Source organism: Anolis sagrei, chromosome 2, assembly GCF_037176765.1.
Source record: "Anolis sagrei isolate rAnoSag1 chromosome 2, rAnoSag1.mat, whole genome shotgun sequence".
NCBI lineage: Eukaryota > Metazoa > Chordata > Lepidosauria > Squamata > Dactyloidae > Anolis > Anolis sagrei.
In genome coordinates this window covers 193,564,377-193,585,655 of record NC_090022.1, presented here as the reverse complement: position 1 = coordinate 193,585,655, position 21,279 = coordinate 193,564,377, and the positions used below count along the sequence as shown (strand labels likewise).

At 43.6% G+C, this 21,279-nt stretch overlaps 1 protein-coding gene and 2 non-coding genes across 4 annotated transcripts; 2 read left to right on the top strand and 1 right to left on the bottom strand.

Annotated features, from left to right (window-relative positions):
- The first annotated feature begins 172 nt into the window (after window positions 1-172).
- Window positions 173-244, top strand: TRNAE-UUC (transfer RNA glutamic acid (anticodon UUC)). Its single transcript has one exon. It is a non-coding gene; the product is annotated as a tRNA-Glu (tRNA).
- A 618-nt stretch (window positions 245-862) lies between these two features.
- Window positions 863-934, bottom strand: TRNAE-UUC (transfer RNA glutamic acid (anticodon UUC)). The gene has a single exon. It is a non-coding gene; the product is annotated as a tRNA-Glu (tRNA).
- Window positions 935-2,350: 1,416 nt separating this feature from the next.
- LOC132767613 (adiponectin receptor protein 1-like) lies at window positions 2,351-19,181 on the top strand. 2 transcript variants are annotated; one of them, XM_060762760.2, is made up of 8 exons: window positions 2,351-2,465; window positions 4,698-4,899; window positions 7,727-7,879; window positions 9,889-10,060; window positions 11,668-11,854; window positions 13,727-13,914; window positions 14,973-15,166; window positions 15,842-19,181. In XM_060762760.2, the coding sequence occupies exons 2-8, from the start codon at window positions 4,801-4,803 to the stop codon at window positions 15,968-15,970; spliced, it is 1,122 nt and encodes a 373-aa protein (XP_060618743.1). In that variant the 5' UTR covers window positions 2,351-2,465; window positions 4,698-4,800; the 3' UTR covers window positions 15,971-19,181. The 2 variants fall into 2 exon arrangements, with proteins under 2 accessions (XP_060618743.1, XP_060618744.1); XM_060762761.2 differs by lacking the exon at window positions 2,351-2,465 and adding an exon at window positions 2,472-2,712.
- Window positions 19,182-21,279: the final 2,098 nt, after the last annotated feature.

Here is a 21,279-nt window from a genome sequence, read left to right as displayed (position 1 = left end):
GGTTTTTTTAAGGCAAGGAATCATCAGAAAGAGTCAGTTCTTTCCTACAGCACCTGGTATCACTCGGTGGTCTCCCATCCAAGTAATAACCAGGGCTGACCCAGCTTAGCTTCCGTCATCTGACATTTAGCCTAAAGCACTTAGAACGTAGAGAGAGTCTCCACTCATGTTTTCCCATATGGTCTAGCGGTTAGGATTCCTGGTTTTCACCCAGGCGGCCCGGGTTCGACTCCCGGTATGGGAAAGTGAGCATATTTTACAGTTTTCACCTGCATTTAACAACCATGGATTTTTCTATTAAAAAGCCTTTTCCTGTACCTTTAAAAATGAATTCTCTCTGCAATTAGAAGAAAACGTATTGGGAGAGGGGCAGGTTCTCCAGTGCATGAAAGTAAACTTAATCACTGGCATCTTTAGGTGCATCCACGTTGCAGAATTAATGCAGTTTGACACCTATTGAAATGCCATGGGTTTAAAATCCTGGGAGTTGTAGTTTGTTGCTCCACCTTTTGGCAGGAAAGGCATGCTAAAGCTATAACTCTCAAGATTCCATGGCAATGAGGCATGGCAGTTAAAGTGGTGTCAAACTGTATTAATTCTGCAGTGTAGCTGCAGAACGGGAATGTTGTTTTCTTTCCCACTGTCGCCTCCACTCATCCAGTGATTGGATGGCACCTCTGTCAACCGGAAATGCAGTCACAGACAAAAAGATATGATGGACACAAGCTTCATCTTATTTCATGCTATTTACATCGAATTAATGTCTCGAATTTCGGCTTCAAATTTATTTTCTTCCTTCCTTCCTTTCATGTTTTGTTTTGTTTTGGGCAGTCAATGAATGACGTCACAAAACTCAAAGCTGTTCCCATACCGGGAGTCGAACCCGGGCCGCCTGGGTGAAAACCAGGAATCCTAACCGCTAGACCATATGGGAGCCGCTGAGGACCATTTCCTCTTCCTTGTTATTGAATGACGTGATCAATGAATGGACCTTGAAATGCATTCATGTTTTTGCCCATTGATGCGGCTCAGCCACAATACAGCCCTTGGAGGAGGGCTCTTCTTCTGTGTCCCTTTTACAGCATACTGCTAGAGCATCATGGGAGTTGTAGTTCCACAAAGCCTTGAGCTTCCTCTGCTAAAGGGGGTTGGTGCCTCACTAAACTACAACTGCCATCATCCCATAGAACTGAGTTAAAAGAGAGGGCCCAGACATGCGCAGAGACCTGTCACATCACCAAACTACAACTCCCATCATCCCGTAGCACTGAGTTAAAAGTGAGGGCCCAGACATGCACAGAGAGACATGTCACATCACCACACTACAACTCCCATCATTCCATAGCACTGAGTTAAAAGTGAGGGCCCAGACATGCGCAGAGACCTGTCACATCACCAAACTACAACTCCCATCATCCCATAGCATAGCACTGAGTTAAAAGGGAGGGCCCAGACATGCGCAGAGAAACCTGTCCCATCACTAAACCACAACTTCCATTATCCCATAGCACTGAGTTAAAAGTGAGGGCCCAGACATGCGCAGAGACCTGTCACATCACCAAACTACAACTCCCATCATCCCATAGCACTGAGTTAAAAGTGAGGGCCTATTGAGAGCTGTCACTCTCATAGAGGACTTAGATAGACATCCACAGTGGGTTCTCTATATTCGCTGTGGTTTGGTGTCCCTTATAGAAAACGGCAACATCAAGGACTGCATCTACACTGTTGAATTAACACAGTTCGACCCCCTATTTTCACTGCCATGGCTCTCAATGATCTTGGGATCTTTAGTTGAACGAGGTACCCCTCTCTTTGACAGAGAAGGCGGATGGCTTGGTGAAACGACAACTACCAGGATTCCAATAACATTGTGCCCTGGCAATTAAAGTGGTATCGAACCGCATTAGGAGATTTTCAAGCCCTGCATAATAATAAACGGTGCCCTCCGTTTATTATTATGGTTTAGGACCTACCAAAGTACATTAAACAACCTCTGAGGATGCCTGCCATAGATGCAGGCGAAATGTCAGGAGAGAATGCTTCTGGAAAATGGCGATACAGCCCGGGAAACTGAAAGCAACCCAGTGTTTCCGGCCATGAAAACCTTCGACAATACATTAATTATACATCTATTTCACAATCACATCCATTTCATTGCTCTCCCTATTTCCGCCACTCAGATAAATGAGTGCGTGGCCCTTTAAGTGTTGCCATGGCGACGTCAGAAGGGAGGATGCCTACGAGTGCCGGAAGTTCTCTCGCTGTTGTGCGGCTTTCCTCCCCCCCCCCCCTTCTTTAAATGCTGGACCAATCCCAGTCGAGAGGGATGCTCTGGCTGTGACAGGAAGTGATCCGAATCTGATGGGCAGGGCGGGTGGCCTATCAGAGGGCGAGGCGGGGCTTGAAGGGGGCTACCTGCGTCCTGATGCTGCTGCTGCTGGTGCTGATGCTCAGGCTCTTGGGTGAGGGTTCATTCAATGGAGGGAAAGGTGATGGGAGGGCAGGGCAGAAATACTGGGGAGGCCTAAGGGTTTGTGGGGATGGAGGAGGAGCACCCCCAGGAAGGGATGCATGAGCCCAGCAAGCCTAGGGATTGGTCTGCTGGGGTTTGGTGACGTGATGCTCTGTGAATGGGGCTGCGAACAGGAATGGATGCGGAGCCATCAGTGATGGCCCTGGAACACCTTTCCTGCTTGTAAACCTGCCATGGTACGCAAGGGAACCACACGGGGAGCCCAATATGCACTAGCACCACTTTTGAACCCAAGGGAGAAGTGCTGCGGATAGATTCCCTTGACCGTGTTGTTGTTGTGATGCTCCACACAACAACAAACAACCATGGCTTGGAAGCAGTGAAGCATTACCTGATGGGAATGTGTATTTGGAGGAATGGTGTTGGGGAATAACTACAAGTCAATCTCAGTTTATGGGAATTAGTAGATTATTTGTTTTTATTATTATTATTATTATTATTATTATTGTGTTGTTGAAGGTTTTCATGGCCAGAATCACTAGGTTGCTGTAAGTTTTTCAGGCTATATGGTCATGTTCCAGAAGCATTCTCTCCTGACGTTTCACCTGCATCTATGGCAGGCATCCTCAGAGGTTGTGAGGTTTGATAATAATAATAATCATGTTAAAAAACAAAGTATGGATCGTCGATGTTGCAATCCCAGGTGACAGCAGGATTGAAGAGAAACAACTGGAAAAGATGACACGATATGAGGATTTAAAGATCAAACTGCAAAGACTCTGGCACAAGCCAGTAAAAGTGGTCCCAGTGGTGATCGGCACACTGGGTGCAGTGCCTAAAGACCTTGGCCTGCACTTAAACACAATCAGTGCTGACAAAATTACCATCTGCCAGCTGCAGAAGGCCACTTTACTGGGATCTGCACGCATTATTCGCCTATACAACACACAGTCCTAGACACTTGGGAAGTGTCCGACGTGTGATCCAATACAACAGCCAGCAGAGTGTCTGCTGTGGAGTCATCTTGTTGTGTTTCAAATAATAATAATAATAATAATAATAATAACCACCTCACAGCCTCTAAGGATGCTTGCCACAGATGCGGGTGAAACGTCAGGAGAGAATGCTTCTAGAACATGGCCATACAACTCGAAAAACCTACAACAACCCTATTATTATTATTATTATTATTATTATTATTATTATTATTTCTATATCGCTTTTTCACTCTTAAAGATTCAAAGCAGTAGATACCAGATAAATGTTGTATCTGATAGCTTGAGACTTGTTATTAGAAGTAGGGCTAACTATTACTGTACAGTATCATAAACTCTATATTGACTTGTCAATTAAGACAAATTAAAAACAAGCTGAAGTTAATCTAGTACGGTTTTACTGTATTATACATTTTTTTAATTTTTTTATTTAAGATACTACTTCTTTAATTATTTGGCCAGGAGTTTGAGTATTCCAGCTGAGGGTTTGCTCTATTTTGCGGGAAAAGGGGGGTAAGGAGAAAGGGAAATAAAAGCCGAGGAAAGTGGAACTCATCACACTAGAGCATGGATCCACTTTAAATCTGGTTGCTGCCTCCTGTAGCATTCTTGGGCTTGTAGTTTAAGTGAGGCCCAGGACCTGCCTGGCTGAGCATTTTAAAGGCTCCTCCCCTAAACTACAAGTCCCAGAATGTTGCAGGAGGCAGCAACCGGATTTAAAGTGGATCCATGCTGTGATGAGGTTGGGCTTTCCTTCAGCCTGGATGTTTGTAAGAGTAATGGTGTGTTCATTGCAAATGAAAACAAAGAATGGCACTCAAGGAAATAAGGGCTGCATCTACACGGTAGAATTGATGCAATTTAAATACACTTTCACTGCCAAGGCTCAATCCTATGGAATCACGAGAGTTGTAGTTTGGTGAGGCACCAGCTGTCATTAACAGAAAAAGGATAAAGGCCTTTTAACTACAGCACGAATGACCCCTCAACATTGTGGCATAGCAGTTAAAGTGGGGTCAAAATGCATTAATTCTACAGAACAGATGCAGCCAAGGTTGCCTGATAACAGGCCTCCTGTGAAGCAAATCTGGAAGTGGGGTGATGGTAGTTTCAGATTATTCAATGGGGGCAATTGTTACTTTGCAAAGAAAGTAATGGTGTGTGTACTGTGGGATCCAAGGATCCATCCATCCCTCTGCACGCTTACCTGTTCTGCTTTTTCACAGAGACACTGGGGACGATGGGGCTGTTGGTTTGCAGAGGGAACTGAACCTCTGCCTGTGAAGAGGCCTCAGCAGAGAGAGCCCCTCCCCTCCTCCTGCCACCATCATGGAGCCCCGGAGGGAGCGGGCGGGGTGGTGCGCAGGGTACAGGGGGGAGGAGGCGCTGGCGGAAAAGAGGCCCCTGCTGCGAGAGGACATTGGTCAGGTGAGTGCAAAGAAGGCCACCCAACTAGGTCTCCCTCCCTGCACCCTTGATCTTTTGTATCTCTCCCTTGAATCTTGGAGTGCATCTACACTGTAGAATGAATGCAGCTTGGCACCATTTTGCAGAATCCTGGAGTTGTAGTTTGGTGAGGCACCAACACTCTTTGACAGAAAAGGTGACAGATCTTGCTAAACTACCACTCCCATGATTCCACAGCATTCAGCCATGGCAGTTCAAGTGGTGCAAGTGTAGATGTAGACTCATAGAGATTCTGGGCCTCAGAGAAATTTTATCTGTAACTAGCTGTCCCCAGCCACACTTTGCTGTGGCCTCAGTCTGGTTCCTTCCTTCCCTACCTCTTTCCTTCCTTATCCCCCACCCCTTTTTCTGTCCATTCTCCTTTCTCTTCTTCCTTCCTTCTCTACCTCTTTCATTCCTTCCTTTCTTCTCTCCTTCCCTCTTTCTCTCCATCTTTCTTATGTCTCTTTCTTTCCGTCTTTTTCTCTTTCCTTCCTTCTTCCTTCCCTCCCACTTTCATTCCTTCCCTCTTTTTTCTTTCCTTTTCTCCTTCCTTCTTTCCCTCCCTTTCTCCTTCCTTTCCCACTTTTTCTTTCCCTTCTGCTTTCTCTCCTTTCTTCTCTACCTCTTTCTCTTCTTCCTTCCTTCTCTAACTCTCTCTTTCTTTCCTTCTCTCTTTGTTTCCTCCCGTTTTCATTCCTCCCCTCATTTTTCATTCCTTTTCTCCTTCTTTCCCTCTCTTTTTCCTTCCTTCCCCACTTTTTCTTTCCCTTCGACTTTCTCCTCTTCCTTGCTTCTCTACCTCTTTTTTCTTTCCTTCCTTTCTTCCCTCCTTCCCTCCCTCTTTCCCTCTCTCCTTCTCTCCATTCTTTCCTATGTTTATTTCCTTCCTTCATTCTTTTTCTTCTTCGTTCTTTCTCTCCTTCCTTCCTTCTTTCCTTCTCTCCATCCTTCCCTCCTGCTTTCATTCCTTCCCTCTTGTTTGTTTCTTTTTCTCCTTCCTTCTTTCCTTCTTTCCTTCCTTCCTTCCTTCTTTTCCTCCCTTTCTCCTTCCTTCCCCACTTTTTCTTTCTCTTCATCTTTCTCTCCTTTCTTACTTCTCTACCTGTTTATTTCCTCTCAAAGCTGGTTTGGCCAGCTCTTTCCCTTGTGCAGGAGAGGGCCAGGTCAGGGGAGTTCTTTCCATGTGTGCACGGTATCATTATTTAGGGGTTTTTTTGTTTTTAGGTCCCTTCCACTGTGTTTTTCAGTGTTTATATGAGTGATGGTCACTTGTTTGTTCGTTAGGTGTCTTCTGGCCAAATTTTGTGTTATTTCGTCCTGTGGTTTTTGAGTTATGTTAATCCCACAAACGAACATTACATTTTTATTTATATAGAAGATGGATCCTTAAAGATATTAAAAATTGAGACCCAACCAAAAGTCCCTGGATACTTACAGGAAGGGCAAGCATGCATTAGTAACAGATAATGTCTTTTTCTAATTGTAGTATGAGCAGTAATTGTTTTAAGGATCTTTCCTTCTTCTGTGCTAGCCACTGCAACACAAGTTCTGTTTCCCATCCTTATGCTCATCCTCCCACAGTAGGATTCAAACCACAATAATGTGTTGAATAGAACAATTACAGGCAATCCTTGAGTTACAAACATCCGACTTACATGCAACTCCTGAGACATTAGGAAGTGAGAGGAAATGTATCCATAGGAAGGGAAATTCACTACTGGGAGAGTTATCATGGGAAAACAATTTTTCCACTAAAGCTTTATCAGTAATCCTTGTCTCCATGGCAACCCATTTTTTTCAAAATCCAATTGCCACAGGGATAGAAAGTGAGATGAAATCTTCTGAACAAGGGCACAGACAGCAAAACAAACACCACAGGTGTGTTAACTCTTCCCTATGATATTGAAAGCATATATATATATTTGGCAGGAGTTACACTTCCGACAGTGTACCTGTTCTGACTGACCTGTTCCGACTAACATACAAATTCACCTTAAGAACAAACCTAGAGAACCGTGATCCAAGGACTACCTGTACTGTCCAAAAGTGGACATCCACATGTCTGGATGCCCACAAACAAGATGTGAAAGTTGTATTATAGGACCTTATTTTCTCACCCTAGTCTTAGTATGAAGAGACATAAGCTCTCTTTGAACATAGAAATACAGTCATCCTTTGACTTTTGCGTTTTTGAATTGATTAGTTGTAGTTTTGAACCAAAAATGTTCTCTCTAGGAATTTCTGGGTCCTCTGGTGTGATTCTATGGTCAAGCTGGAGGACTATGGTCATACTGAAGAGATTTCTATAGATAACCATTCTCTGGGTCCCCTTCTGCAGCATGATGATCAGCTTCCAGCAGAAATTGACTATAAAGTTGTTCTGGAGATAGCAATTTCTTTATCCTTAAGCATTAGCCCCAGCAAATATGAAAGGCCAACTGTACTAATCAGTTCTCCTCTATCTAGAAATCAATAGATCAAATCTGAGGCCAAATTTAAGGCTAATATCCTTTTTTCCTGGGGGGAAAATCATATTTTCTCTGATAATAAGAGGAAAAGTATTATCATATCCTGATCCACTGGTAGTCATTTTTCTGGATACCATCATGGAGGGAAACGCTGCACTCTGTTCCTTGCTCCTTCCATCCGCCTGGACTATTTTGTCTACAGTTGTGGAATTGTATCCCCAGCACCATTGGTTATGTGGCTGTTGCCTGTGGGAAATGCACTTCAACCACATCTAGAGAACCAAGCTTTCTCATATCTCTGATACACAACTTACTCTGCTGTGTGTGGTTTCTTCCAGGATGGTGTTGACATGGGGATTGAGCCCAAAGGCTGGGGGTCCGATGACCCAGACTTGGACGAAGATGAGCTCGGCCCAGATCCTGTTCGGGTCCTGATGTTGCCACTCCAGGCCCATCATGCTATGGAGAAAATGGAAGAATTTGTTATGAAGGTCAACAGCATAATCCCCTGAACTGTTAAATATTTCAAAAATTCCCAGAGATTCCTGACACAAATGTAGGGAATATTCAGTGTCTTCCTTCATGGTGGTTGTCCTCTTACCAACTGATCCCTGTCTTTTTCTTCTTGCATGAGCCCAATCTATGCTAAGGCAAACTAATATGTCATGACAGTGCCTGACATTATGACTTCAGCTGCTGTCCAATGCCCTCCTCCTTCCCAGCCCCAGCAAGCAGGAAAAGGCCCAGCAGCCACACAAGTTCGGTCTGAAGAGTGTTCTGTGAATTATCACACAACACTGTGATCATTTCCTATGCCATGACCGCAACTTGTGAACCAGCTCCAGGGCTGGTTGTGAAAGGGGCAAGTCCCACAAGCCACATTAACCAGAACTAGGGAGAAGAAAAGGATCAGCAACTTAAAAATTAGTAAGACTCACTCTCCTGGTATACATGGGCTGGCGGGATGAGGCGACATGTAGAAGAAAAGGCAGGTATGATTCAGAAGATTCAGAGGAGGACTGCTGCCAGATTCAGGCAAGTGGGAATTAACTGAGGGCAGTAGACTATATGTATACCCCATCTTTCAGTTTTAGCAAGAACAAATACTGTGGCATTTACATTATCCATTTCAAGCATTCAAAGTACCCCACAGGGATTACCTGAGGAATCCTTGCAACCCTAACAATATTGAGCCTCAATAACTTTTACATGTCAAAAGTATTGCTTTTCCATCTAGAACAGGGTTTCTTAATCAGGGGGGTCAGGACTCCTGGGGGACTCACAAGATGGGGTGTCAGAGGGGTCGCCAAAGATAATCAAAAATTACAGCATTTTTGTTGCTCATGGGGGCTCTGTGTGGGATGTTTGGCCCAATTCTCTCATTGGTGGGGTTCAGAATGCTCTTTGATTGTAGGTGAACTATAAATCCCAGCAACTACAACTCCCAAATGTCAAGGTCTATTTTTCTTAAACTCCACCAGTGTTGACATTTGGGCATATTGAGGATTAGTGCCAAGTTTGGTCCAGATCCAGAATTGTTTGAGTCTACAGTGCTCTTTGGATATAGGTGAATTACAACTCCAAAACTCAATGTCAATGCCCACCAAACCCTTCCAGTATTTTCTGTTGGCCATGGAAGTTCTGTGTGCCAAGATTGGTTCAATTTCATCATTGGTGGAGTTCAGAATGCTCTTTGATTTTAGGTTAAGTGTAAATCCCTCACTACCTCTGAGGATGCTTGCTATAGATGCAGGCGAAACATCAGGAGAGAATGCCTCTAGAACATCGACATATAGCCCGAAAAAACCTACAACAACCCAATAAATCCCAGCAACTACAACTCCTAAATGACAAAATCAACACCCCCAACAAATAACTTCATACACCCCCCACCAGTATTCAAATTTAGGCGTATCAGGTATTTGTGCCCAATTTAGTCCAGTGAATGAAAATACATCCTGATTATCATATAATTTACATTATGATTCATCTCAATAGCAAAATTACAGTTATGAAGTAGCAACGAAAATAATGTTATGGTTGGGAGTCACCACAACATGAGCAACTGTATTAAGGGGTTGCGGGATTAGGAAGACTGAGAACCACTGATCTAGAAGGTGGTGGGATAAGGCTGAGAATGCAGTGACTTTCAACGGACCAATTTGTAGCTAGAGGACCGAACAGGCAAGAAAAGTGCAGATATACATTTATTTATTTAAGTGTAAAGAAAATGGCAGGGATGCCTTATGTTTACATGGAAAGCTCATCTGGGTGGTGGGAAATGAGTGGGTCTTCTCTCTTCCTTCCCGCTTTGAAGTGTCATTTGTGTCCTCACCTGGCTCATTTCTAGAATTGGTGTTGGAATAGGGAAAAGGTGAGGGAGTGTGTGTTCCCTCTTACACTGCAAAGAATACACAATATCTTTACTCAAACAACTCCAAGAAAAAAGACAGGCAGTCTCCTTTCTGAGTCCCCTCAACCCTCTTTTCTCTTTCTGTAGGTGTGGGAAGGCCGCTGGCGTGTCATGCCTTATGATGTACTGCCCGACTGGCTAAAGGATAACGACTTCCTCCTCCATGGCCACCGGCCACCCATGCCTTCATTCCGCGCCTGCTTCCGCAGCATCTTTCGCCTCCATACAGAGACTGGAAACATTTGGACACACCTGCTTGGTAAGTTCCAGTATGATGGCACAGCATTGCTCCAGATAGTAACAGAAGGAAAGGAAAGGGGAACAAACTGGATTTGATTTAGAACAGAATAGAGTTATTTAGCATTTTGCAATGTGGAAATATAAGCCTTAACCAGGTTGGTTATTTCATGGCAGACTGTTCCCATTCCAGAATGCTTTCTTATTAATGTGATATTTGAAGCACGTTCTTTCTCAACGTACAGGATTGTTATTGGATAATCCAAACATAGTTCTCCAATGTTCTTTTTGTACAGATACAATTCTTATTACTATCTGTGTTAGCAAGCTTCAGTCTCTGCTTGTATCCACTGAGGGTGGAGCCAGTATGATATAGTGGTTTGAGCTCTATATCATATCCTTGAGCTCTATATCATATCATATCGTATCATATCATATCATATCATTGAGGCCAGGGTTTGATTTCCTGCTTGTGCATGGAAACCCACTGGGTGACCTGGGGGAAACCACACACTCTCGGCCCTTGAAAAGACTCAGAAGTGGAGTGGGCAGATCAAGAGACAATCTGGCAAAATGACACTACCTAGAAGAATCCTCCATCTTGTGCGACTGTGGAGCAGAAGGAACAACTCCGCATCTGTATGCTTGCCCTCAATGCCCTGCCTCATGCACAGAGGAAGACAATGTGGTTGCTGTTGCTCGGTTTTGATCTAAAATTATTTAGCCACTTGTGCTCCATGTATTTTATCAGTTTTATACTTATTTATGCAATGCTTTTGACATGAAATAAATAAATAAGCTGCAGAAACCCCCATGGTAGGTTCACTTGAGGGTTAACATGAATCGGAAATAACGTGAAGGCAATCAGCAACAACAAGAAAACAAAGTGTTCTTTTTTTAAATTAATTTAAAAAATATCAGAATATACAATTAACCATTTTTCCAAAAATGCAATAATAAAGAACCAATATCTGTGATGGGAAAGTACATAGTATTTTGGAGAGAAAAAATACATACTGGTATATTTAACGTCTTAATGCCACATATACATACCACCATTAAGCATATTAGCATTATTACTCTAAACTAACAGTGAACATAACAATAACCTGCTATTAGTTTATTATTTATTTATTTACTTCATTTCTACCCCACCTTTCTCCACAGTCAGCAGAGTCAATTGTAGTCTTTCAGAAAGACAATGACTGGAATGGCGATTCGACGGATGAGATTGTTTTATCGTTTTAATGATTGTTTTAATGCTCATGGATGTATTTTTAAATTTAATTTATGTCTAATTGTAGTGTGTAATTGTAATTGTTTGTACTGGCATTAAATTTTTGCCATTACTTACATGTAAACCGCTTTGAGTCCCCCTTGGAGTGAGAAAAGCGGTATACAAATACTGTAAATAAATAAATAGTCCAAAACAATGAACTTTTCTGAGCTTTGCAAGAGAGGACTCAATACCTTTAGCTCTGGTTTTTTAACCTGGCGGTCACACTTCAACACTTGATTGTTATTCCCTTTAAGATTTTATTTGGGAATGCTCCCTTGTCTGCCCAGCCCTGACTGAGCAGATTCCAAATATGTTTGGGATACATAGGCCATGTTCTCTTCTCTTCTCAGGATTCCTCTTCTTTCTGGTCTTGGGCATTGGATACATGATCAGCCCCAACATGAAATATGTTGCCCCAATCCAGGAGCGAGTCGTCTTTGGCATGTTCTTCTTAGGAGCCATTCTTTGTCTCTGTTTCTCCTGGCTGTTCCACACTGTCTACTGCCACTCTGAGAAAGTTTCCCGCACCTTCTCCAAGTAAGTCTGCAATTCTTTCACCCCTAAACCTCTGGGGCACAAGGCAAGCAGGGTTAGAGATCATGTTTTCTTTTTCTTTTGATTAAAACTTTAAAGAAACTTGAATGTCTGGAGCATTTCTAAGAACTTCTTTTCTGGTCAGATCACTATTTCAAAGAAAATTGAAACTGACAGTGATGGCCTACATCACTGTCACAGCTTTTGACCTAAATGCCAAAAGCAGCAGATTGGTTGCCTGAAGCTTGCTAGGAGTTCGTTGGCCTCCTCTGTTTAGTTTAATGTATCCCAGAGGTCAGAATGATTTGGTACACCAGATAGTATTTCTTGCATTCATTGTCATGGGCTAGACTAACTAGGGCAGTTTGGAATTACAATTAGTAGCATTTAGAGGACTGCATAATTATCACTTCTGGTGTAGACCAAAACAATGTTGCTATCACATAAACCTTTTGGTGGTGCAGATATAAGATGGGAACATTCAGATGTTATTTGTATGCCTTCTAAACCCATATCTGATTGTGGCTGTCACTTACAACATGTAAGCTGTGTTGTTTGGGTAGTTTGCTATATGATGAATGCATTTGTCATTGCGTATAGCACAGGTTGGAGCCCCCAGTGGTGCAGTAAGTTAAACCGCTGAGCTGCTGAACTTGCCAATCAAAAGATTGGCGGTTTGAATCCAGAGCAGAGTGAGTTCTCACTGTTAGCCCCAGCTTCTGCCAACCTAGCAGTTCAAAAACATGCAAATGTGAGTAAATCAATAGGTACTGCTTCTGCGGGAAGGTAACTCTGCTACATGCAGTCATGCCAAGCACATGACCTTGGAGGCATCTATGGACAACGCCAGTTCTTTGGTTTAGAAATGAAGATGAGCACCACTCCCCAGAGTCAGACATGACTAGGCTTAATGTGGAGGGGAAACCTTTACCTTTACCTTATAGCACAGGTCTCCTCTTCTTTTTTTGGCCATACTGCTATGAGCTATGGAGAAAAAAATACATACTGGTATATTTAACGTCTTAACGCAACTTTTAACATCTTAACACAAATCTCATTCAGTAGTTACCAGAGCAAGGACTCACACAACTTTTTCGGGTCTCATATTTGTGGACATTATTTATTTATTTATTCATTTATTTATTTGGTTTACTTCTACCCTGCCCTTCTCACCCCGAAGGGGACTCAGGGCGGCTTACAAAAACAAGGCACAATTCGATGCCCGAATCATACAACAGTAATAAAACAAAATAAAAAAGTAATAGAACTAAATAGCATAACTTAACCATCAGACCACAATTATACATTACATCTATAAACCGATAAAACCAATAAGACCAATAAAAATCCATACAAACCAATACAAACCATTAATGACTACATGTCATCCAAAATACAACTTTTTCAGTCTGGTACTGCCAAAATGGAAGGGGTTTTGAGGTGTTGCAGACCAGGGCTCTGGGAAACCACATCTTCAGTAGTCTCCTGGTGTCAGGGTACATTGAGAGACGCCATGTTGAAAAGTCAGGAGGAGATGTCCGTTAGTTTATAGATCAACTGACATCATTAGTGAAATTGCATCATTAGATCAGAGATGGAGAATCATTTACTTTAGGTGGATAGAATTCTTATTTTGGAGAGGCAATGCCTGCGTTTTGCCCCCTCTTCGTGCCTCTTGCTACACCCCTTTTCAGCTCTGTTTTGCTGGCCAGAGGTCCTTCATTGTCCACTCTCTAACAGTAGGGATTTTTCTTCTTAATGCAAAGAACAAATTAAACTCAGTTCTTCAAATGTAAATCTCTGCTCAGGACACTGCCTGATCCCAGGTGTCTCTTAACTACTCAGGGACATGTGTTTTACTATTCTTTTGGGCAGATTGGACTACTCTGGAATTGCCTTGCTCACCATGGGCAGTTTTGTACCCTGGCTGTATTACTCCTTCTACTGCTCCCCACAACCCCAACTCATCTACCTCATCATCATTTGTGTGCTGGGTGTGACTGCCATCATGGTGTCCCAGTGGGATCACTTCGCAACTCCACAGTACCGGGCAGTCCGGGCAGGTAATTTATGTATTCTTCCCATTACAATCACATGTCAGTTGTCATGTTCCTGGGGTTATTTGGGGCGCTGATTCAGAAAATTGCATTGGGTAAACCACATCAGGTCTAGTTTCTCAGATATGGCTATTGTGATTCTTTAAGGCTAATCAGATGAAGATTGGTAGATGTCATATGTTCCATATCTCAAAAACTAGAGATGATAGGGGGAAACCAGTGTCATTTTTTGAATCAGCAGCTCAGATATACCAGGAAACAGGGGTCGTATTTGAGGCACCAAAATGTGTCTTGGCCGGTGTAATCTAATGAGAAGGAATTTCTTTGCAATATTGCAAGTGATTGTTGTGAGGGGATAACCTAAGAGAAAGGCAAGATGTTTGTATAGTTTAAAGCTGGCCTGATAGCCTCAGTCTCCAATCTGAGAGGTGTTAAATCTCATCTATTTTGAGCCTGGCCCAAGAGGGGCACGCTCCCAAAACCAGTGCCCCAGCTATCAATACAATTCCTAATGAGCTTTTCAAGGATAAAGGTACAGAAATAGGTGTATAGTAAATCCTCAGTATTTGCTGTGGTTAGGGCACAAGACCTCCATGAAAGAGAATAAAATGTTAACAAAAATTGTTAATTTTTTTACCTGAGAGAACAGCTTTCTAAAATATCTAGGTTCACTCGCATGACTTTTGCTGGATGTTGACCACAGGATCATATTGGAAGACCTAGAGATTTATAGGGAGAACATTTTAAACAAGTCTGTAAAAATGTGGAGAGCTGAGTGTACATTGTGGCAGCATTCAGAAAACACAACATAATGGCCTATTAGAGTCTTCAAATCAATATCGACAAATCAAGTTGGGTATTCTTCTAGGCTGTTTCTTACTCTGTGATTTGATACTTCATACTTATTAGTGAAACTATATGTTACGTATGCTCAGGGATGCTTTCTCTGTCATTGGTCCCAGTTCTTGGATGCTGAGGCCTCATCACTCATGGTTTCTATGAACCTTCAGCAGAACCTCATCCAAGGAGTAATCTCTTTTTCTTTGGGGGTTGGGGTGGGGCAGGGGTGTTTCTGGGCCTAGGACTGAGCGGGCTGGTGCCCACCCTCCATTTCATGATCGCAGAAGGATTCATCAAAGCCACAACAGTGGGGCAGATTGGGTGGCTCTTCCTCATGGCTGTCCTCTACATCCTGGGGGTTGGACTCTACGCAGCCCGAATTCCTGAACGCTTCTTCCCTGGCAAGTGTGACATATGGGTATGTATGTTGTCAAGAGTGATGGTTACTTAGCTGGGGGTGGGATTTAAGGGTTGGGTTTGTTCGGAGAGCTGAAGCTCAAAAGGAAAGTTGTCAAGCCTTTTCAGCATGTCAAAGTCCTGAATTCAAATACCATTCTTCCTCCTCCTCTCCTTCTCGTTCTCCTTCTCTTTCTCCTTCTCCTCCTCCTTCTCCATCACCACCTTCACTACCTCCTCCTCCCCCCTCCCCTTCTTCATCGCCATCTCCTCCTCTCCTTCTCCTCCCCCTTTTCCTCTTCCTTCCCTCCTTCTCCTCCCCTCCTCCTCCTCTCCTCCTCCTTCTCTCCTACTCCTTCTCCTCCCCTCCTCCATCGCCATCTCCTCCCCTCCTTCTTCTCTATTTTCCCTCCCCTCCTCCATCCCCATATTCTCTCCTTCCCATTCTTTATCTTTCTCCTCCTTCTCTCCTCCTGTTTCTCCTCCTCCACTCCTCCATCACCATCTCCTCCGCTTCCTCCCCTACTCCTCCTCCTCCCACTCCTGCCCTGCTCTTCCATCACCATATCATCCTCCTCTCCTTCCCCTTCTCCATCTCCATCTCCTCCTCCTCCTCTCCTTCTCCATCACCATCTCCTCCATCACCATCTCCTCCCTCTCCTCTCCTCCTCCTCCTCCTCCTCTTTCTTCTCTCCAGTTCCACTCCCACCAGATCTTCCATGTGCTGGTGGTAGCGGCGGCCTGCGTCCATCTCCATGGGGTCTCCCAGCTGCAAGCTTTCCGCTCATCCTTGGGTGGCAGCTGCACCGAGAACACTGTGCTCTGATAGCCTTTGGGGCCAAACTGACCATCTCTTCTGGACAGGGACCAGCCCTGCAAGTCACCTGGCACACCGTACTTGGTATGGACCAAGAGGGCAGGGCCTCTCTTAAAACCCACGCCCCCACTTTAAGGAGTGGGATATTCCCCTCTTTTTTTCTCTTTCCTTGTAAACAAAAAATCTGCATTAAGTCCCAGATTTTTTTTCTGTTCAGGATGGGCAGGGGCTCTCCTTTCCTCCCAGGCCAAAGCAGCCCTTTTGTGTTGGTGAAAAATATGCATATGTATATGTGTTTGAAAGAGATGCAAGAAGCTATTTTACCTGGTGTGGAGAACCAAAGGAATACATGGTAATAGGGACTGTAACGGCCCATTGAGAAAGCTTAAAAAAACGGAACAGATGCATGATGTCTCCTCTAGGGTTAAGGGATGATGTTTTTAATGTGTGAACTACTAAGGGATCTGGTATAGGTCTGAACAGGCTGCACGTGTGTGTTCAGTCTTTATTTATAAAATGCTGTCCTTCGTTTTGGAGGAGTTTCTTATTTTAAAATTCTCTACCCAATTGTAGAGTAATTGCTTCTCACTTAAGCAGAAGTTGGATTTATTGGACAAGCAGAGGAGTGAGACTCAAAAAACCAGGCTTCTGGTTTTCCTGCTCCGCTTGGCCTGAAGAAAAGTAATAACAATGGGAAGGCTATAGCCCATAATCTACTAGCTGTCTCTCTCTCCTCTTAGCAGAAGTCTCTGGTCCTTGCTAGAATTGGGTTATGTGATAAGCACTTTGTAAGTAGGGGTGGTGGGGTGGGAACAAGGGCTTTCCCTATTATGGCTGGGAAAATAAAGGTGGAACACCTTTTTATGTATAAAGGGAGCAAAGTCTTGGCCTGGGGGAACGACATGTCCTGTGAGGACACAGATGGTTAACCTGCATCCTTTCACCAGCAAATTAGAGTTGTGCTGTTGCAGAAACCCAAATGCCAACTCTTTTTATCCCTGATAGATGGGTAGATGGACAAGATTGGCACTTTCCATCACAAACAGGATGAGGATGAGGAGCGTCTTCTCATCCCTGAGAACAGTGGTGCTAAGGCCATTTTCATCCAAGGCAGCCTTCCCCCATCTGAGACGTGTGTCCATTGTCCCCAGCATGGCCTGGGGATGAAGAGAGCTGTAGGCCAACCCTCACGTTAGGGAAGGCTCATCTAGGGGATGTCACACATCTAGACAGACCATTCACTTGGTTCATCTTACATGGAAGGCCCACCAGTCCAGGGGATATTAAATAAAAATTCTGCCCCAGGCAGCATCATTTCTCAGCTTCACAGAAGTGCACACTCCCTAGATCTTTGGAACAGCCTCAGACTCTATAGGGAAAGAGCAAAAATGGGCATGCATACAATTTGGATCTTCTATCTTGTGAGCTCTCTACACGATGGCTTGAAGCCCTGTTGTAATCCAGCATCAACCAAATCAATGCCTCTCTAGAAAAAGAAGCAATGCTGTCCCACTGGACAACACTGAATGGACAAAAGGCTGCCTGCCCATCTCCCTCTTCCTCTCATTCTTTTGCAATACTTAGTTGATCTTTATATGTATTAAAGTTGTGTGGCATTGGGAAGCAAGATGCCGGGAGCAGAGAACTGGATGGGAGCAGAGCACAGGGTTGCTTGGAAAGGAATAGCCAAAACTCCATGGTTCCTTTTCTGTTGTATCATGAATTTTACCATTGAGAGGCATGGTGTATGATAAAGAGGTGGGCTGAAAAGACAATCCTCTTTTTGTGTGAATCCCGCCCTCTGCCTTGTATTGAACTACTAAAGGGAAATAATGGCACCTAAGCTGAGCAATCCTCTGATGCTTTATTTGGAATATGTTGTTGCCATCACTTTAATAACTCTAGGGGCCTCATAAAGGAGACAGAAGTTAGGGCTTCTCCTTTTCTGTGCCCAGGTTTGCTCTGTAGAGGGCATTTTGAAGCACTTTTGTGGTAATATATAAGCTGCTGTTGCTACAGTCAAGAAGGAATATCTTGATAAAAAAAACTTGAAGACTCATGTTACGAAATGGTGTATGTTTTGCAATGATTCTTGTGTCTGAAGGAATCATTACAGAACCATTATGAATGGAGTGGGAGTCTCAAAAGCAGGGCTGACATTTGGTACAGGCCTTCACATTATTTAAGCTATCAAGATGAGCAGTTCACTTCTACAGTGTGACTTTGCAAGCATTTGACAATCCCACTCTCCCCATCAGTTTTGTTGACAGAAGCTAGGCAGGAAAAGAGGGGGTTGGCAGCTTTACTGAGAAGGAGATAAGCAGGTCTATTGAATCCTGATTGGCCTGCTCTATAATTATATATATGACTGGAATGAATGTGTGTGTGGATAAGTGGGCCACAAGTCTTGTGAGCCATATTTATTGGGAAAAGCGAATTGTTAAAGGCTTCCCTGAAGATGTGACATGTGGGGATAAATGTCATCTTTAATATTTTTTTAAAAGTCTGTTCTCTGATTTTTTTGTTGGAGGCTTCCTCAGAAGCATTGATGTTTCGCTGGAGGCTATGTTTGTCTTTGCAGACTATTTGTCATAGTGTGAATTCATATTGGGCCCTAGAGGAGCCAGGCTGAGGAAGCAAAGCAGTTCTTCCATAGGGAACCATGAGTCCAATCTCACCGGTTGTGTTCCCAGAGCTGGGAAGGAGGGATGACAGCTTGGCTTCGTCTTATTGCTGAAGAGGCACTGGGGTACAGTGGCTTGTGGCTGGAGCAAACGGAGATGAACCAAAATAAAGCACATTTGGAAAATGACATTTATGGTTGTGATTGTCTTCTCCAGGGAATTTACAAGGACCAGCTTTCATTCTTCCAATTGTTTGCTCCAACACAGGGCATCTGCGCAGCCATTGACACCTAGTTGCTCTGTACATAAAAAAACAAACAAACCTGTGAGTACTTTGTGAACTGTTCCCTAAACATGTCCCTTCCTCACCCACTCCAAAATGGCCCCACAACAGCAACCCTATCCCCGCCTCACCCTCCCTATCTTTGTGGGAAGCGCCAATGAGCGCTTTTGTTTTTAAGAGTTTGGTTATTTTTCTACTGGCCGTTGTGATAAAAAATAATAATAATCTTAGAAGCCAGACACTTGGAAAAAAGAAGTAAAAACACTTAAAGTGTATAATTGATAATTATGAGAATAAAAATTTGTTTCCCTAATTCAGGCTGACTCAGTGTGATTCTTCTGGGGGGAAAACCATTTGTGTGAGTGTGTTCTCAAGTCACCAATCCACCTATGGTGACTCCATGAATTTCATAGGGTTTTCTTAGTCCCCTTCCACACAGCTGAATAAAATCCCACAATATCTGCTTTGAACTGCAATATATGGCACTGTGGACTCAGACAACCCAGTTCAAAGCAGATATTGTGGGATTTTCTGCCTTGATTTTTTGGGTTATATGGCTGTGTGGAAAGGCCCTACCTCAAAGGATACTCAGTGGTGATTTTGTCATTTCCTTCCTCTGAAATATAGCCTAGGCTGGGGTCCTCAAACTTTTTAAACAGAGGGCCAGGTCACAGTCCCTCAAACTGTTGGAGGACTGGATTATAATTTGAAAAAAAACATGAATGAATTCCTATGCACACTGCACATATCTTATTTGTAATACAAACTACTACTTAAAACAATACAATAATTAAAATTAAGAACGATTTTAACAAGTATAAACTTATTACTATTTCAATGGGAAGTGTGGGCCTGCTTTTGGCTGATGAGATAGGCTTGTTGTTGTGTGCTTTCAAGTTGTTTCAGACTTAGGTTGATCCTGAGCAAGAGCCGGGTAAATGACCTTGGAGGGCCATGTCTGGCCCCCGGGCCTTAGTTTGAGGACCCCGGCCTAGAGCATCCGGTATTTGTTGGCAGTCTGCCATTTAGATTTAGGTGCTAACCAGGGATGCCCTTGCTTAGCTTCCAAGTTCAGAAGTGATCTGGTGTGTTTAGGGTATTTAGCCCTCCCCCCCTTTAAAAAAAAGTATGTCAATGGTTATACAGTTGCATGGAAGAGCATACCAATAAGAGGATGCTGAAACAGATGAGGTGGAGGATCTATGATGGATTTCATTATTTGGCTGATACTGAAGTCAAACACGAATTTGGGAGGCCCTACCGAGGCAGAGGCCGGCCAGACCCAAAAAGAGGATCCAGAGCACTTGACAAGACTACAAGCACCGAAAATGATTTTTCCCTATTTTTTCCCCAAATAAAATCTTACCAAGTTGAAGGAAAGCCACCAAGATATTTATTTCATTCCAGCTGGAACAGATGATGACCGCAATCATTTACCCAGGAGCCAACATAATCCGTTGGGCAGAGAAACACAATATTTATACAAATACAGAGCTGTCAAATTCAAATTTTCCACGCCAGCTTTGTGCTGATTGGTGGAGGCATCAGTTGGCTGGCCGCTCAGCCAATGAGAAGGGAGGAGGCAGGCCAAGCGGGAAATAATGAAAAATATGAGGAAATGATGGGATTAAGATTACCAGTGTTTGCCAAATGGCTGGGCAATAGCTTTAGGCTCTCAAGCCTGGCCTGAGCTATTATTTGATTCTTTGAATAGACATCCTTGTATGGCCTTTGTTTTATCAATATGGGGTTCATTGATGAAACAGAGATGGGACTTTCCTGGAGTCTGCAGGCTTCTTGGTTGGAGGTGATGTGCATGAAATGGAGGCATGAATATTGTGTGGAGCCATGGTAAGAAGCCTACTGACCCCCACATGAGGTTTTCACACAAAAGGTAGGTTCCCAGGGCGCAGGGGTCCATTCAGCAGAAAATAAGATAGCAGTAAGTCTTAGAATTAGCCCAGGAAAAAGATGGCACTGGTTTGGAGCCGATCAGTTGATCCGCAGATATGGGGACCCGATGAGTTTCCATATCCGCGGTTCAAAGGAACGCAGTTTCGGCCTCCCTGGGACACAGCGGGAGCGTCCCAGGTGAGCCAGTGAAGGTCCATGGCTCCGGAGAGGAAAGGTTCATATAGATAGAGAAGTTAGAGTCAGTAAAGGACACAAAGTATCACTCCAGAGAGAGAAAAAGTTAAAAGAAGGATACTTTTTATTGCAGGCTTTGTTACAATGTAACAGGGTGAGCTCAGTAGGAAAAAAAGGAAAGTCCCTTTGTTGAGGCTGCTGCTGGAGCCACGGTTCCTGTGTTTTTGCTTCCAGTATTGAGGACAAATCCAGTCTATACTTTCAGGAACTGTGGAACTCCCTGCTGTGTTTCAGATTAGCTTGAAGGTGGGGGCCTGTGAGTT